This window comes from Orbicella faveolata, unplaced genomic scaffold (genome assembly GCF_042242905.1).
Source record: "Orbicella faveolata isolate gen_17 unplaced genomic scaffold, um_ofav_v1 contig_26, whole genome shotgun sequence".
Lineage (NCBI taxonomy): Eukaryota > Metazoa > Cnidaria > Anthozoa > Scleractinia > Merulinidae > Orbicella > Orbicella faveolata.
Window position 1 is genome coordinate 10,075,214 of NW_028301554.1, and position 19,301 is coordinate 10,094,514.

Here is a 19,301-nt window from a genome sequence, read left to right on the forward strand (position 1 = left end):
AACTTACAAGACAAACTCTTGTTCATAAGTTGGAGACACTCCCTTTCCAACTTCTGTTTCCAGAGTGACATTTTGAAGAATCACACGGACAAATGAACTATGTTTTTCTGAATGAAATGGTAAAACCATACAAAAAGTCAGAGTTAATTAAGTCTTAAATATAAGAAGGAAAGAGTGATATATCACTCTAAATTAAAATTCGCATGGAATTTAATAATGTTAATGCTGGCCAAGGATTAGATTTTAGCACTTCAAATATAAGCTTAAGCTTAATCTTTCAGCACATGTAAACAAGTCACTGATTTGTTTCGTCGGGAAGCAAAGTTAGGAGCCTAACCAAATTTATATTTCTGAACGTCTAACAAATCATTTTCTGTACTTTCCCTAAAATTTCAACTTCGATTAAAATCTTTTCGATCGCAGCTTTTTCTCCCCTGCATGGAGTTCTTCACGCATTCACATGAATTTGTTGACCTAATGTTGTCAATTTGTCCAGAGTATGTACATGACTAAATGCCAGCATCAGGAAATGCATTTTCTTCCTCTTGGTTCGAAAGTACTTCAGGGCAACCTTCCGGTTTTCAGTCAAAATGAAAGCGTACGTAAAATACCTGAAGTGTCGAGTTTAGTCAGCTAAATACCAGTTTAATAGCACAATGTCTTACCGGAATGGCCTCTTAATTTCCCTTTTTTCACTGCTCATTTCGTTCATGGAATGTCGTTCAGATGCATGAAGGAAATAAGGACAAAACAGAGTTAGAACATGTTAAATTTACACTTATAACTGAACAAGCCGCGTAAACTTGGAACGCGAGAATGCTGAAAATATATCAAACACGCCTGGCTAATTACAAGAACGCTTCCACCTACCGAGTACACACAAAATTGGCATGACTCAAGCTTTTCTAATGTTCTGTCTATAGTTATCCTTTCCACAACGGTAAATTGATGTTTTTGATTGTAATATTCATCGTTTGTGATAGACTCAAGTGAAGTCAATAAAATGGACAGCCGACTACTGTAAACTTTGACGTCACTGGAGGCGGTCTTTCCCGATTTGCTGCGGGTATAAACTCAGAGGGTAGGGGTGAGTTTGATTTTAGTATTTCAAAGTCTTGTTTTTCTTTGCCCTCTCCCAACGATCTACTCCACTTCTAGCTAGCCTTGGCAAATATCATTTTCAAGGAAGATAAAGTGGTTATTAACGATATTGCACGCAGCAAACAGAGCAGCAGTATTCCTTAGGAATGCTCTAAGGCGGGCGAGTCAATAACTTTTATGAAATATTAGCACGTAAAAAGTGACGTCTAAGTATTAAAAGCACTTCCGGAATGAAAAATTCATAACAAAAGTACGATACTTTTATTCAAATGCACACACGTTTGAAAAAATAAAATAGGTTTACAAATTCTAGCAAAGCCTATCTAAAACTTAGCTTGGGAATGACCTGAAATTATCAGACACGTCTATGATACGTGTACTTTAGTTAAAACCACTACTAACTGAAAGAACTACACAAGTACTCAATGACAAACCTGATAAGAAAAACCGAAGACAAGAAAAAGTAAGTCACTTAACAAATGCTTCGAGCAAATGTACATCGGGTTGTTTATTCCCGTTTTTTTATTATTATTATTTATTTTTTATTATTATTATTTATTTTTTATTTTTATTACTTTTGTTTTGTTTTTTGTTTTGTTTTTTTTTTGTTTTTTTTTTCATTTCAGCTTTTTACTTTAAACCAGAGCGCCAAAGCGGCAAAGCATTACCTCAATGCCGCCTTACATATGACAACAACTTTGAAATAATTTACAACAACAACAAAAGCATCGTTTTCTTTTATCGTTGGAGAACATGTCGCGAAGTTTGGCAAGAACAATATCAGTAATTCCAGCATATTAGTGTGCAGTGCAGACCTGACATAATGCAAATGATTTCTGTCGAGTAATTTGAGAAATATTTCGCAGATAGCATTTCAGTTACCAATCAATAACGTCATAGAAAACTTTCGTGCCAGTTTTGGGGCTGTATTTTCGGCTATTTTTTTTTCTTGCCAGTTGGAAATGCCAAAATATAGTTTCAGTTGGTCACAGCACTTATAATGAAGCCTACTTAAAGAGAGGGTGAAGTATAAGAGATTTGATCCCTCATATAGGCCTAATTCCTGAGGAAATCCCTCTTAAAATATTTTGATCACTCCCAAAGGAGGGTTTAGAAATAGTTGTCGAAATTAAGTCTCTAGGTCTGGGCAAGCTGAGCGGGTCTGCAGCGCGTTGTCGCAGAAGGGCAGGTGAATTTCCTCCCAGCTCTGTCAGGCTCCACTCGCCAATACTTATTTCTGTTTCCAAAGGAAATTAAATCATCGCACATCTTAATTATAAGGGAAACAACAGCTCAAGCATTTTTTTGGCAAAAACGATATGAAAATACACTCGATTTCCACCTGTCCGATCTTCTTTAATTAACTGTGGCTGGTGATCGAGCGTGGTATAAAAATAACGTTATTTGCATACAGAGCAGTAGTTAACAATGATTGAATTAAGGATCATTGAATTAGATGACTGATTGAAGTTTTGATATCAAACGATGCTGCTCTCATTGGTTGAAAATAAGAGATCATTTACTGAACTCTCAGAGATTTCCTGATACTGGACTATGCATAAGAGTGGCGACTTAATATGATGCGCAAGCAACCTGGCGAAAAATAAGGAGATCTGCATGAGCAATTTTTTGAAATTTGAAGCTTTTAAAACGCTAATATAAAGAGAACTAAGTCAAATTAAAACCAGTGGAGAAAACGCCAATTTAGTTTTGTGCCATTATTTTATAATTCATGTGGAGATTATCGGCTGATCATTTCAGTTCTAATATTATGCACGCTTTGAAAACAATCTTCAAACTTATAAGGTTTTCCTCGCCACCTTGCTGAGCTACTGATGATATTATAAGATATGATCCTTTTAACAGAGAAAAAGGTCACAGCTCTGGAGAAAATTAGGCGGTGACAACAACAATCAGGTTGATTTTCAGATTTTGTAGAAATCGCAGTTCAAAAGCAGGAAAACGGTGTGTGAAAATGTTGTATGTTTATACTAAACTCCTTGCCGGAAAACAGACACGCCGATGATGCAAATATTTCTTACATCATTGTTGATCTGTCCGCGAGCGATTTGTATCATCGAATTCGTAGTGCTGTTACAAAACTGAGCTAGCTAGATGATTCTCAACTAACCAATTCTTTTTAGAAATATTCTAAGGCTGTTTATACTTAAGAATATTGTTTTATATACAGTGGAACTGATATTGAAAAACAAACCGTTCGCGGCCAATGGGCTTCTTAGATCTTTTTAGCGCAAATTGGCGGTCATACGGCAGTCGTATAAACCTAACTCTATGAATTAGTTTCAGCTTTTCCTCTATCGCTGACTGCAACGCGAATCAGTTCCTGTTGTGAACCAGGTGGAAATATTCGCTTACGGAAGGGACATTACTGGAGAAGACTTCTGACGCCTCGAGGCAAAAGAAAATATACCCACTTGTCAGAACCGTGCGAAGTTTTGATCAATTTTTGACTGACGCACAAAAATCCATTTTAAGTTCGATTTTCAGCGCCCTACAGGCATCCGAATTTAGCTTGAACTGAACTAAAATTTAGTCGCTAATTGTTGTCCTTTACCTATGGAAAATGCTCGCATGCACCATTGTAGGTTTATGTACGTTTTCTCCCCGAGTAATATGATTAGAAATTTGCTGCACAAGTTTATTAATACCGAATGAAAATCCAAACACAATCAACTCTGTGTAGTCCTTGAACCATAGAGTGGGTTACGTTAGTTATATACGGTGTGTTTGCAATACATACAGTGTCTTTAGAACATACTTAGTGTAGTACTTTTGCCTGGGAAGTGTGTCATATTGACTATATTGATGTGACCTGCGCACCATGTAATATTTAATAAAAAAGGAAACTTAAGATGGCTAGTGAAAATTAAACGGTTACCACAATGATCAAACCCTTGCATTTTGGGGCAAAAATCTGAGGGTAACCTTGGGGACAGTTGTTACTTTCATTTGTAAGTGCGCAACAATTCTGGCAAGTAAGAAACCTAACAAGAAAGTGCCGTGTCGTAAAAATTTGATTTTTGGCTGTATAAAATCGATTTTTTGCTTTCACCTAACTTACCTTTCCCCCGTATGTGAAGCGTTTCGCGAAATGCTCCCTTTCCGAAGAGAAGGTAAGCGTAGTTTAGGCATGCTTGAGGGATGTGGTGAGATTCCATGTCAAGCATGGATATCAAAGGAACTGCAGATAAGAAAAAACATTTGAAAACATACATTGTCTTGTGATACTCATTTGTAAATCAGTTGTTAGCCTGGAATAAAAATAAACACTGAAACATTACTGGGAAAATCATGTTATGATGTGATTATTACAAAAACACAGAGTCAAATTATTAATTTTCATACAGGAGTAGCTACCACAATATCATGATAATAATACATGGGGAAAAATTGTTATATTACCTTTTCGGTGTATTACTGAGTATGCCCTGTGTGCATAATATATTTCAACAGAAGATTTCCCTCTCTAAAGTTCAGTCTTAGTTCAGTTTGTTTATACATATTCTAGACTAGTTTACCTTTGTTTCATTCGAGTGTCCTTTTGTCCTGTCAGTGAAATGTGATTTGTTAATTCTTCAATAGCTTGAAATTGGGTGAAGCCGTAACGTAATGTAGGCAAATGAAGGCAAAAGGAAAAAAAATACCGGATGCAAAGCACGTAGTTCTTATTTAACCATCACCAGATTGAGAATGGAATATGCCTTGTCGCAAGAAGACGATTAGTGAAAGTAACCCGTGCAGTGGATAACCTTGTTGAGTTACATAACCGTCAGGTATTAACTCCAAATAACTGCTTCGGGAGATAAGTTCGGGAGTCCCAGAACTGATATTGAATGATAATGAGCAGTGAGTGCAAATTTGCATATTCTCTTGTACATGAAACAGAATTTTTGATCAAACATTACCCCATTATCGCATAGGTTGCCTTGGTCGCCTGACAACCGCAGAAAAATGGGAGTCAGCGAGCAGGTGAACAAATAGCTGCGTCACAAAACATTCAATAACGGTGTAGAGAGCAGATTTAGAAATCTTAGCATCTCAGGACAATTTATTCTTTTTTCCTCTGCAATAAGCTTTGTGCTTGAATTGTATTCTCCGATCCCATCGACACACTTACGTAACAGAGGTGCCAAGTGTAGTTAGTTTCTGACGATAATGTGTGGGAGCTTTTACGTATGCATCCACACAAAAGATGAAGTAGACGTGGAACACGGCTAATCATGTCTAATGAAATCGCCGTGATTCAGCAGATACCTTGAACAACAGCTTTTATTGAGTACAGAGAAGATTCATACGTAATTTACAGGTCAAAAGCTATATCTACCTCGTTCGTTTTATAACAGAGTACCTTAAAAAAAGTAGATAAAACTAAAAATAGGTCATTTATTTACAATTGATCTAATTTTTTCCTTGAGTCTCTCAATATACATAAATACTTATCACAAAGTCTAAAGATAAATTTTACAGTAGGCTGGAGAGATGGTTAGCTAGCGGGGAGGGGGTCGGGGGCGGTCGTCTCTGTTTATTAGGTGGTTGAAGACTCACTTCGTACTTCGCTACTAACTATTATAGTACCTCTTTGCTACAATGAAATAGGACTTACAGTTCTTTCATATTGAGAAATAGCAAAAAAATAAATAAAGTTTCAGGGAGCGAGTTAAAAACGTATTTTTTTTTTCCCTCTGTGATAACTCAGAGAATTTTGTTTAAAAAAACAGCGATTTTGAGATGAAGTTCGGGAATAGACGTTTTTAATAATCCCGAACATTTTTGAAAAAAGAAAAGAAATAGGGACGATAAAAAAATCAGCAACAAACAAAAAATCTCGCAGGAATTTCTCGGGGAGGATTCACTCTGGCCCGAAGCCAGATTGAGAGTATTCACTTGTTCGTTCTTCCATTGTATCCGTTGCCCGCCACTTTTACCGCTCGGCCACCCTGACATCCCTTGGAAATATTAGTTTAAATAGTCGGTATGGATAGTTATTGAAGTTTGAAGGTCCGACTGACAGTATGTGCATTGTCAGACAAGTTAAAATGTTAAAATTTGTGACACTGAAAAAGAAACTTCTAAGTTTCAAGGAAGTGATCGTACAAAAAATGCTTGTTTTTTCATTCAGAGAATTGATCGAGAAAAACAGCCGGCTCTGAGATGACATTTGGGGATAGAAGGTTCTAAAAATACCGATGAAATAGAGATTAAGAAGATAAATCAAAGTGCTCTATGAGCAAACCCAGACTTCATAACCACAGTTGCCAACGCTGTAAGACGATGTTGACAGATATAAGCGGATATAAGCCAACCTTTTCGTGACCCTTTCAAAGTCTCCTTCGCAGGATCTGCGTCACCGTTGCGTGATGTAAGGTGAGCCACGTGGCTCATCAGGCCGGAGCTTATCCCGGTTTCAGTAGCATGAAGCGATTTGGAGTATTTCTACTCCCCCTGGATGGGATGCTAGTCCATCGCAGGGTTACCCCCAGCACTAAATTCGCCGGTACCCATTTATACACCTGGGTGGAGAGAGGCATTGTGAGAGTTAAGTGTCGTGCCCAAGAACACAACACAAGAATGTCCCCGGCCAGGGCTTGAACCCGGACCGCTCGCTCCGGAGTCAAGCGCACTAACCATGAGGCCACCGCGCCTCTACTCCTCCACTCCTCCACTCCACCGCGTGACGTACGCCTGAACAACAGCGTCTTGTCAATAGCTAAAATAGATTACATCACCAGAGACTCCTCGCCCCTAGACTGTTCACACCCTCTTTATTTACGCACGCGAAGGAAAAAGCGAGCGAAGCGAGCGCGAAGCTACCCAGTCAAGTCTTCCGTTTTGCGCTGGCGTTCAGTTCTCTCGCGATTCTATCCGCGAGTACGATCAAATAAAAATACGAGAAAATAGAGGGCCGTGAACATTCTACCCCGCCCCCTGCATGACTCAAACAGGAATTACAGTCCGCGGTAAAACGTTTTGTAGGAGCGCGTTGTATTCTAAACCAGAACATCAGGCGAAAAAGGAAAGACGGATGACCTACAATAGATTTGTGATAAGCTTAAATAATGTTAGAAATTACTGCTGCTTCACGTAATGTGAAACGGATTCAAGGTATGTAGAAAAGAGCCTACTGTCACAGGATCTCTGTTTTCGTTTTTAATGAATTTTTAACTTGTCAGAAAGGAAATAAAAGTATTGTGTAGTCGATTAGGGCTTAAGGTTTCCCAATTAGCCCCGGGTGGATTTTTTTAAATTACTTTTTTTCTGTTCTTGGCTTTGACTTACTTCTACCTACTTGGGTAATATTAAATTTAAACTTCTACCAATTGATTGTAAAAAACACTTCAATGACCAATGCAAGTGTTTCATCAAGTCGCAACATGCCAGAGGCTACATGTACGCCAGTGCAGTATTTCTTTCGCATTTGAGATCAGTCTGGTTGGCTATCTCTATACAACAGTGTTTGAACTCGACCAGGGTTTTCACATCTTATCTAGAACAGTATCATTTAGCTTCAGTTCTTACGTAGTACCTATTAAGGCTGGTTTTCACTAGAACATAAGCACAAGCACAAGCATAAGCATAAGCACAAGTGCAAACAGCCGCGACATAAAAATAAGCATAAGCAGAAACATAAGAACGAACCCACTTATTTGTCTTGTGCAGTTTTCACTAGCAACGCGCTCGACATAAGCATAAGCATAAGCACAAGAAAAACGAACAGTTCCGTTTTTCTTGTGCTTATGCTTATGCTTATGTCGAGCGCGTTACTAGTGAAAACTGCACAAGACAAATAAGTGGGTTCGTTTTTCTTATGTTTCTGCTTATGCTTATGTTTATGTCGCGGCTGTTTTCACTTGTGCTTATGCTTATGCTTGTGCTTGTGCTTATGCTCTAGTGAAAACCAGCCTTTATTTAGCTCCACTTGATGAAATTTATCATGTCATGTCACTTGACTTGACAATGACGTTCCGTCAAGGTGGAGACGTCGTCGATTTCCCAATTTTAAAACAGTTGTCAATGATCTTAGGCAACATTTCATCGCAGATCATTTAAAACAAAGGAAAACTTGGCACCATTTTCTGGCTCTTTTATTAGACTGCAGACATTCAACTTTATTTCACGTAAAAGTACAAAGAAAACAGCGTCACTTGTTATTGCGATAAACTTAATGGATAATTTTTGTTCGTGACTTCACTAGCAGAGGAACATTCCAGCCTTTAAAGGCCTCATTTGAAGGGGGGGGGGGGGGGGGACGGGGTCGAAGTATCCCACATTCCGTTAATTTTTGGCCTAAATATCCTGTATCCCGTGAATTTCAATTACAGAATTAATGGTTTTCCTGCTGTATATCCCATCTATCTGATCTGAATGTCCCACATCCCATTCATTTTCCCTCCGAACATTCTGTATTCCGTTAATTTTCACCTAAATGTCCCGTATCGTGAAAACCTCTGATAGGGGATCATTCCTTGTGACCCTAAAGTCGGCAATTTTACTTGTTGCCAGCAAGCTTAAGGAACTGGCAGAACATTTTTTGGGGGTCAAAACTGTTTTGATGAACGGTAACGTCCGTCACGTGTGGGATGCGTTCAGTTGTAAAGCCTCTTTTAATTTTATTGGTAGACCCTTGTAGTTCTAACAAGCCAACGCAAAGGCAAATGCAGTCTGTGTAAGAGCAAATGTGAGGAAGAACTTGAACTTTTTAACTAAAATGCAAGCACAACTGCAATTTTGCAAAGAAATAGGAATATTTTCCATTGTTTGCGCTTGAATTTTTACTATGCTTCATCCGCAATGTCCCCCCGCCACTCCCCCCTGGGTATATGACGCTTTGAATTTTCAGTCGGTCAAATTCCCATCCTCTGCGAGTAATTTTCACGAGGCAAAATTTTATATTTACCTTCATACACAGCAAACAGCTTTAGAAGGCTTTTTATTTCAATCCACAACATATAGAAAGAGTGTTGTCTCTTGATACAATCTAGCTTCACCATGATCTTAATGGAAACAGGAATATAGAATTTGCACTTTCTAAATTTATTATTACTTAACATTACAATAATACTATATCATATACTTGGCTGGCTTGTTCCAAACCCAATAAAGTTAACCCAGGATTAGCTACGATTTTTATTTCAGTTTCTGTTTCTGTTATTTCAGTTTCTATTTATATTGTTTGTCCTTCAGTTTTGAGTTTGACTAATCTCGAACTACACAAAACATAAGCAGTGAAAAACATTGTTATACAAGAAATATTAACACTTTGGTTAGCTTTTAATCAAACAACCAAGCCCTGTAATATATAAAACCCTAGGCTACAATAATATTATTAACAATCATTATTGATATTGTAATATCAATTTTTTTTATCTCTTTTCTTGTTTATAATTTTTATTATGATTTGCAGAGCCCCACTGAAAACTGCCAAGGTGAGCAGGCTCCCTGGATAAATATCATCATCATCATCACCATCATCATCACCATCACCATCATCATTATTTATATAATAATCAAACGAATGCGTGCGCTTTGATTGGTCAATCAGCTATGGTTTATTGTGTCAGTAAACTTATGAAAATTTCGCGTGTGTTCGGAATTATTATAAAAAGCAATAGACCACAAGTTTTTATGGTTTAGAGGCATGATAAACCACTTGGGAGTTGAAAGAACACTCGAAGAATTCGTAAATCACTTGCCTGCCGCTCGTGATTTATGATTTCTTCTCGTGTTCTTCCAACATCCCGCGTGGTTTATCAGCCTATAAACCATAAAAACTTGTAGTCTATTGCTTAAATAACCATTGTGCATATCCAGTCTAAAAACATGTCAAAAGATACATTGCATAATTTTAAAGGGACACTATCACATTGATTTTGCAGTAGCTTTCATCCAAGCAGTGCTAACTATTGAACTAGCAAAGCAGTAATAAAGCACAGATTCTTAAAAACTGAATCAAAAATAACCTAATTATTGTTAAAATGGCAAATATACAGCTGCAAATATCAGTATGAAGTAAAAACATTGACCTATTAAAATGAATAATAAAAAAATTCCATGTTTTATTACACTCAACGTTCCCATCATGCACTGCATTGACTCTATTGGCCACTGTGTTTTCTATTTTGTATTTTTTTGTATAAAATAACTACACTTTCTCATGGTATACTAAGGAATGTACACACTTGCCTTAAGGGCCAGTGTGACTATAACAAGAAAATACCAGTCACTTGTTGGATATTCCAAGTTATCATATGACCCATACAGCCCTGTGCTCCATTTTCTTGGATAACCATAAGAACAAAGTCAGATGTTGTGTTCTTAAGGCATCTGTCAGCCGAGTATTGAACAAGACTATCAGTTGACTGTCTGCCAAGTTTCAGGCAACATATTGACTGAGTATTGGCCGATATGTCAACCAACACTCGGCGACATGTCGACCGATGGTGTTGCATTCGATAAAGGTTACAAAAAGTGCTTATGTGGTATTTTTCAGAGGTTTCCAGAAAAACCCCTTCATCAGTCGCCAATAGTGTTGTTCAATACTCGGTCAACAAGTGGCTGATACTTTACCGACACTCAGCCAAAACTTGGCCAATACTTTACCTACACTCGGCCAACACTACTGTCACATATCTTTTGCATTAGGTAATGTATTTGAAATGATAGCTGTTTGAGCTGTACCTTCGCGCTATCAACATATGGGCATTAAGGCGATAGACTCTTCTTTCGTGACCCCTGTGGGTAAGAGCAAGAGGCTAGGAGATGGCTGTCATTTCAGCAAAAAAAGGTTAACAATACACATATACCACCAACAGTCAACCGATATGCTGGCGACTGTTGATCACAACATAACGGTCGAGGTGTCAGCTACGTGTTGACTGACATACTGACCAAGTGTCGACCAACAGTGGCGAACAGCACTGGGCAGACTCTTGGTTGACACATCAACCAGTAGTGTCAAACGATACTTGACCGATAGACTGATGCCTTACACAAGATCCCAAAGGTCCTGTAAGAGTCAACAAGACAGGGTTTTCCTTCCCTTAGGTGGTTCCCTTGAAGGGCTGAAGAGTATCCATCTACCAAGGTTTGGAATCAGAGTTTTCCTCTCCTAGACAGGCTGCCTTTTCATGGCTGTGAGCCTTATCAGAAACCGAGATAGGCTCCAGCCTGATGGGCCACTTGGCTCATATGCAGACTTCACCTTTTTTACCTAACATTAATTAGCTTGCACATGCCCCAAACCATGAAGCTATCCCTTAAAGACTTATCAGTAGTATTATACCATACAAGAAAGTTGACATTCCCTTCCATTTCTGCTCAGTGAGAGAAAAAAGTAAAGCTCTGCTCGTGACAGACTGCTCAATAGTTTGATTAGCAGCTTTCCACAACCAGGGACAAATAGTTCAAAATACTAGTTTTTGAAAAATTTTAATCAACAATGATTTAGATAAACATACAGGCAAAAACTAACGATAGACAAATCCGATGTTTCGGGACACACTACTCGGGTTGTCATACCCTTTAAAGACCAGGAGTCTGCTAATATTGTGAAGACACAGTTAAAAGATCTCAGTGTGAAGCTGCAGACTAGTGTTCAACCGGTGTTTACGAGCCGCAAGATTGCCCAGGAGTTCCCGACAAGCGAACCTTAGCCTCAGCTCATTGATCAACAATGCGTTGTGTATAACTTCAAGTGTGACCAGTGCAATGCTGGTTATGTCGGTTACACCCGTGGCCATCTGTTCGTACACGTTGATCGACATAGAAGCAAGACCTCGTCAGTACGGAAACACTATGATAATGGACACGCAGGCAGGATTCCGGATGACCTTTGCAATTGTTTTAGCGTGTTGAAAAAATGCCACAACAAGTTTGATTGTCTCATTAATGAGATGTTACTCATTAAACAGTTACGACCGTGTTTAAATGTACAATCAGACTCAGTTCGCGCTAAGGTCTTTGTCTAACTTATGCAAATTAGTAACTCTGAACTCTTAGTTACTCTTGAAATCGCATATTTAATTAGTTTCCCTTGACAATGGCGCCAAGATGTCGCCGAAACATCGGATTTATCTATCGTTAGTTTTTGCCTGTATCTGAAAAATTTTAACCGGTTTATAACTTATGCATGCTGGATAAGATTAAAAACCGCTGTCTGTTTTCAAGCCTGCTGACAATATTTGCCACCCTTGATATGGTAACAGTGTGCTGACATGGATTTGTTGTGAAGCACATCCTACACAGTGCGGCCATGTAATTTTATGAAATTTTTGTGGGTTCTTTAACAATTAAATGGTGGAAAAGTTGGAATCCAATTAATTGGTCACGTAAGAACCAAAAATGGCTCCAAATTTGATGGCATAAGAAACACTTCCGGTGAATAAGCAAGACACATCAGACACATGCAACATCCTGACATAGTGCACCTGCACGATAGGAAATCAGGCAGTTGTGACTACTCTCCGAGGAGAAAGGAAGGGAATCTCTATCTCGCAAGGTATGGTACTAACAATGTTTCTGAAAAAGCTGGGTTTATGCGGTAAGTATTTCATACAGTTCATGGGTAACTTCCAGGATTCTGAGTTCTAGTCTAGTCATTAATCCCCAATAAATAAAAGTTCATCGTTGTGGAACTTCTCATAATTTTCGGTTTGCTGAAAATGCCGATGTGTTACAATATGAGCTCTAATAGTGTCACTCTCTAAGTTACCTTGAGAATCACGAGCAATTCGTTGTCCTCTCCCGATAAACTGTACAAACTTCACTGGGGAACCAATATTGGTCATTATGGCACAAATACTAACCGGTGGGTGGTCAAATTCCTCTTGGAGCATGTCCACAACCACAACAAGCCTCACTTGGTTGGCTCTAATTTTAGCCAATTTCTCTTGCAGGGGAGACTCGTTCTTCTTCTCTGAAGTGTATGTGATGGCAGGAGCGTCTTTCCAAAACACATTCCAAAGTTCCTCTACTAGATTCGCGTGGAAGTGGTCCTTAGCTATGGCAAAAGCCATGTGTGGGATGTTGTTTGGAAGCGGCGTCTCCCGGTCCTTTGTTTCTTGTATCTCTCTCACTTTTTCAAGAATGGTCAAAAAAATGCGGCACATCTGGAGGTCTTCCGGACTAAGCTGTGTTCGAAGTCTAAAAGTTCCACGAGGTTGCCCGGTTACTGCGACAAATTCCGTCTGGCGAATTATTCTCAGCCCTATCGCACGTGCAAGGGACAACTCATAAGCAAATGGTGGTGGAACCACTGGCTTCTTGTCACCTCTGTAAGGCGTTGCCGTAAAAAACACAACCAACGCATGACCACGAAATTTAGTGATAATTCTTTTCCACGTCCTGGCAGGGTGATGATGCGCCTCATCGACGATCACAAGTTTGAACATGTCATCTGGTAGATCTGTTTCCCATGTTTCCTCTTTAAGAAACTTTTGGGCATTGGCAATGACGACTTCCTTTCCTTGCAAGTAATTAGCACTGTTGCGACTGTTCAACTCAGCTGTACTCTCTATCTTCCTTCCTTCTGGTAGCGCTTGTTTCTGATAATCCTTTACAATCCCGTGACGCAAGAAAAAGTTCCTTTGTGATGTATCTTTCAGGGAACTCAGCATCTGCTCTTCAAGATGATCGCTAATATTCAGATTGGGTGAAATTATCAGTACTGGTTTGTTTTCGAAGGAATGACGCGGGCGTCCATTCGGAAAGCTACGAGGCACGTGTTCCAGTCCTTCTGTTCCTAGAAAGTATGGTAGACAACATATAATGCCCGTCTTTCCACTACCCGTGGGCATCCTCACCAACGCAATTTGGCCTTCTTTATTCTGGAACCAACGCTGAAGACTTTCAAGAGCTTCCAGTTGAACAGTCAAAAGCTTTTTCTTGCATTGGTTTACCACAGCAAAGCTGTAGCGATTGAATTTCGGAAGATCATAAGGGAAATCATCGTCTTCCATCGGCTCGCCCATTTTGTCTTCCCACTTCCCACACGCGAATAGGGACCTTTAGCAATGACGACGAGAACGTGAACGTCACCGACCGGAAGTTGGGAAAACGGACTTACGTATCTTAGGAATTTCTTCAATGTAAAGGGTCGTTTAGTGAATAAATACAGTGCCGAAGATGGAAAAAAAAATTGATTTCTTTCGAGTTGCAGGTAGAGCTTTACAGTATAAAGTGGAGAAAGCAATGGCGGATGATAATAAAAGTACTGCAGGGTACGTAGTAGTGCTTTTATAAATACAAATCGCGGGCATTTCGTTATAGTTTTGTAATTTATACCAGTTGGCATTTTTAAGAAGAGTTCTGGGCTTTGAAGAATATCCGAACTGCTCGGATCGACTATAAACTTAGCTTAGCTCTGAATCACCTGACGTTGATTACAACACTGAATAAACGTTAAATTGTTGTAGTGGATAATTTTTGCATTTTCAAATTAACGAAACATTTGACATTTGTTTGACATTTTCCTGTTGACTGCCACAGAAAACTGCAGTAAAGGGTTCGTCCACGTAACCGGTTTACTAAAGTGTTTACGTTTCCCGCCGTGGACGACGGTCTCGTTCCAGGGCTCAATCGGTCATATACGTCGTCGTCCACGTTCTCGTCGTCATTGCTAAAGGTCCCTAATAGTGTAGACCAGACGACGATCGAATAGTATCCCATGATGCATCTGGTTTAGGCTTATATTATCACTACGCACGTGACGTCATCATTCATTCTGCGCTCTGGGGATGAAGCTATGGCATGCTTTCACACTTGTCTGGATTCCGTGGCTTCTGCTTTTAAGAGTACCGAGTTAGTTTATATTCAATGCGTTTCAAAGGAGAATTTTGCCGTTACAGTGAAGGGTTTTACATGTACTTGTGTTTCGTTGGTCTGTCGAGAAATACATATAAGCCATGTGGAAAGAATGGACGAACGAAGAAGAGCTCTCGTTCCTGTGGTTGTTGTGAATTCGCCTACGGACGAATTATTCGCTGGGGTACGAAGCCCTGTGCTGATACGAATAAGTTACAACAGGCGCATTCTCCGAAGAGAAGTTCAGGGGTTTTCTGATTTTTCTTTTGACATTTCTTGTCCGCTTCTTAGCGGGCTTGTTCCGTGTTTTGCCGTTTGCTGCATGACCTCTCTTGATTACGGCTCCATTGAACTATTGAAATTTACGAAGTTAAACACTCCGTTATTAAGGCTAGTTATTACTGCTGAGCATTTTGCAGTTTCGGAAAGAATAGTAACCAAAACATCTTCGAAAATTATCATTTTGACTCTAATAGATGACCAAGCTCGGGAATAAAGCGCCAAACGAACTGAGACTTAAAGCAGACATTCACACACTTAACACGGGTAATTACACTGGTATGTTACGAAATTTCAGTCCACTTCGATCGCTTGAAAGGTCATAAAAATGTGGGTACTTCTCGGTACTTCTTTGCCAAAAATCATTAATGTCTATATTTTGTGGCGTGATGCCCAAAAATCGAAGACATCAACATAGGGTCCGGACGCACTGGACTGACAAAGTTTGTTTGGCCCTTCCAAAAATCTCGGCAAAGTTTGTCTCTGCCAAATTTTCAATTTGTCAAGCGTGGGCGCACTGAGACACAGCAAAATATTTGTTAAGGGCCCATTAACCGATCTTTTCGAGCCGTTGCTAAGGAAAACTTATTCTCATATAACCTCATCATTTTTAGTTCAGAGTTATTCCATGCGTTTCAACTTTTTCATGTCAGTAACACTAGTGATGACGTCATCAGGCCACGCCCATGGTCATGGTCGAATACAGAAAAAATGCAAAGGCTCCCAGGCAAATTACTTTCTCGGGATTTTTTTCATTGATTTAATATTTTAATTCAAATCCTCATTACGCTATGCATCGATTTTGTTTCATTTCTAAAAGGTCAGATTTTGAGAGCATTTCAAAATATTGAAAAATTCGTAATTTTCTGAAAAAAGAATGATTTCGAAAAAGGAATGCATAGCTATGTTGCCAACGTTGGCTTTAATCGAAATTCGTTGAAAAAGGCTGGATTTAATGAAAAACCTCGTTTCCTTTAGCATTTAAAGAAATCGGAAAAGCGCCCGATATCTATTGGAAGTTACCCTATCAGCGCGTGCGCACTTTACACTACCAGCGCACTTCGGTAAGATCAAACAAAGCCACACGGAGTTAGTTTTTCTCTTTCTATTGCTCTTGTTTTTCTGTCTTTCTCTTATTTTGTCTTTGCCTGTACTTTTTGTACTTTGCATTTTGCGAAACACAAAGAAAAACATCTAAAATAGATGCGAATTTGCAAGATTTTGAGTTGTTTTTATTTTCCGCGCTCAGGCTGACGTAAATGCCGGAAGTGAAATTTCACCTCCTTAGCAACGCGCGCGAGCGCGCGCATGAATCGGTTAATGGGCCCTTAAGTACTTGTACATGTGTGCTCGGCTGACTCGAGTTTGCATCCAGATGTGTATTTGGTCGGTTTGCATAGGGATGTACAAATTGAACAGTACTTGGCCCTGGAGATGCAGCTGGAACGGAAACTTGGGAACCGTAATAGTTGTATTCTGAGTGAGGATCGTCATGTAGCATACCGAGGTACGAATCTTCCATCTTCACTGTTTGATTACCGCGCAAATATGAAATAATTTTGGCGGGCTTCGGACTGAAATACTCCAACTAAATATAGAGATCAAATTTTCTTGATTGACATTTTACTTCAAATCATGGCGTGTAACTTGACAAATCTGCCAGATTTCACGCCTGACAAAAATTTGTCCTGCTCCGAGGCAGGACGACGGCGTCTTTGAAGTTTGGTAAGCCTTAGCAAAATTTGGTAGATCTAAAAATCACCGGGCGCACTTGTGTCAGGGAACTGGTGACAGATTTTTTTGGCAAAATAAACAAAAATTTGCCCAGTGCGTCCGGGCCCATACTGTGCAAAGAAAAGCGAATATTCATGACCTTGTTACGGGTCAACGAACACTTTGTTATGCGAATAGTCACATAACACAATCAAAGACAAGAATACTATAATAAGGCCGCGCTCTTAAACACTTAAAAATCATTATAATCGCGTCAAAGATTTAAATAATGCACTTTTCTAACCTTTTACTGCAACAAAAATAAGAAATAGACCGCGGAGAAAACCACGTTATTTCACGCTGAAATCCATGATAACTTCGATGTTGCGTCACGTACGTAGAAAATTGCATCATGGGATACTATTCGATCGTCGTCTGAGTGTAGACTATACTGGTGGTTTTGACCTTGTCAAAGCGCGTAATTAGTAACGTACCACCTTTTGTTTGCGGTCATGTCGTTAGGCAGTGTCAAGTTTCTCCTGGGTCAACTTATCTCCTGACGTTCCAATGGTCGGCAAAGGTCGGCTGCAAAGCTGTAAACTTGAGCCCGCGATATGGTCACGTGATACTGGTCAGCGGATACCTTGACTTTTGGACAGGTGGCAATTGATCATAACATGGATGTCCAATATCAAAGTACACGGTAAACCAAGGCTGCATGTCTCTGTCAACCTATTATTTGGAGTATAGCCGTCATGTTGCGCGACTCCGTCGTCGTCGCTGTCGTGCGTACGCGCCCACGAGCAATACCGCTAGCCATGATAACCATGAGAAAATCAACTCATGGGTTTCCTTTTCTTTCCTGTGTGAGTATGGGGCTCCGCTTGGGGCCGCCAGAGCTCCGCTAAAATATTATCATATATTGAATTCACTATCTCTTTTCTGATTGGCCGAAAGCGTACAGTGAATTTTCGAAGTCAGCGCCTTTGATGTCATCTAGTTGCGGATAATACAATAATCATGTCAAGGACACTCAAGGTCACGGGTAATCATGTCATGTATGACAGCGGTGCATGATTTCTAAGAGTAATCTTGTGAAGTTCGCGCGCTTTGTGTTGCTTGCCGTCAGTAAAGAAGCAAAAACATGACTTCCATTTTTTTCGTTCAATGTATAATAAAACAGTTCGGTTTTTGATATCCGGAATAATCAAGGTCTTGGAAAGGGTTATCATTCTCAGCCTTCGGCTTCGGCTGAAAACTATGGAGGTATATCTATGGCAAAATCCCATACTCAGTAATTGATATCAAATCATCCAAATTGTACATACATCAATACAAAGGTGAATGGCAACAAGCCGATTCTACAAATGGTCATTACGCAAACAGGCATCACGCTAAAAAGCATCACGCTAAAAGGCATCACGCTAAAAGGCATCACACTGAAAGGCGTCACTCGAAAAGGCATCACGGTTAAAGGCATCATGCGACAAGGCATCACACTGAAGGGCATCACGCGAAAAGGCATCACACTTAAAGGTATCACGCGAAAAGGCATCGCGCTTAAAGGCATCACACGAAAAGGTATCGTTACAAAAATTATATGGAATCCGGAGCTAACTCTTCTTACTCGCGTGTTGAAAGATAACAGCCTTCTCAAATAGTTTTTGACTGAGACATTCCGTCTTTGCCTCCTCTTGCGGTCTTAATTCAGTACAGGAGGCGTGCCTTGAGAGAGTTAATACGGCAAGTGAGCAATGGAATCGAAAACGATTGCATTTCTTTCCGATCGGTGAGATGGGCGAGTATTTTTCAAGATGGCGGACAAGTGCTGGGCGTTTCTCGTATGACATTGGCGATAGTACAAGAACCTCCTGAACATGAATTCACTACTGCAGCTACACCTCTCCTTTATTATGGTGCGAGACGGAGATTGCGTGTAGAGACACAAGCAGAAGCGTCATGTCTTTTTGCGTGATGCCTGTTTGCGTGATGCCTTTTCGCGTGATACCTTTTAGTAAGTGTAATACCTTTCGCGTGATACCTTTTTGCGTGATGCCCTTCTGCGTGATCCCTTTCCGCGTGATGCCTTTTAGCGTGATGCCTTTTAGCGCGATGCCTTTCATCGTGATGACTTTTAGCGTGATGCCTGTTTGCGTAATGACCATTTGTAGAATCGGCTTGTTGCCATTCAGGTTTTGATTGATGCGTGTACAATTTGGATAATTTGATATCAATTACTGAGTATTGAATTTTGTCGTAGATATACCTCCTTAGATAACTCCTACCTCGACCTTGATTATTCTGGAGATCACAAAAATCTCATCCAATAATTGTTTATTAACAGAAGCCATATTAATAAAGAGAGGAAATCGACCAAGTTCAGCCCTACA

The 19,301-nt window shown here is 39.8% G+C and overlaps 1 protein-coding gene across 3 annotated transcripts in view; it reads right to left on the reverse strand.

Annotated features, from left to right (window-relative positions):
- LOC110053305 (protein unc-13 homolog B-like) overlaps nucleotides 1-4,945 on the reverse strand; it is a 47,034-nt gene extending 42,089 nt beyond the window's left edge. The window contains exons 1-5 of one of the 3 annotated variants that reach the window (XM_089296330.1): nucleotides 4,767-4,944; nucleotides 4,641-4,668; nucleotides 4,184-4,303; nucleotides 666-695; nucleotides 8-107 (exon numbers count right to left, since the gene is read on the reverse strand). In XM_089296330.1, the coding sequence (XP_089152456.1) occupies nucleotides 8-107; nucleotides 666-695; nucleotides 4,184-4,289 (236 nt within the window). In that variant the 5' untranslated portion in view covers nucleotides 4,290-4,303; nucleotides 4,641-4,668; nucleotides 4,767-4,944. Of the gene's footprint in view, nucleotides 1-7; nucleotides 108-665; nucleotides 696-870; nucleotides 1,184-4,183; nucleotides 4,304-4,640 lie in introns of those variants that run through there. The other 2 variants (XM_089296332.1, XM_089296331.1) reach the window with 2 other exon arrangements.
- Between the last annotated feature and the right edge of the window lie 14,356 nt (nucleotides 4,946-19,301).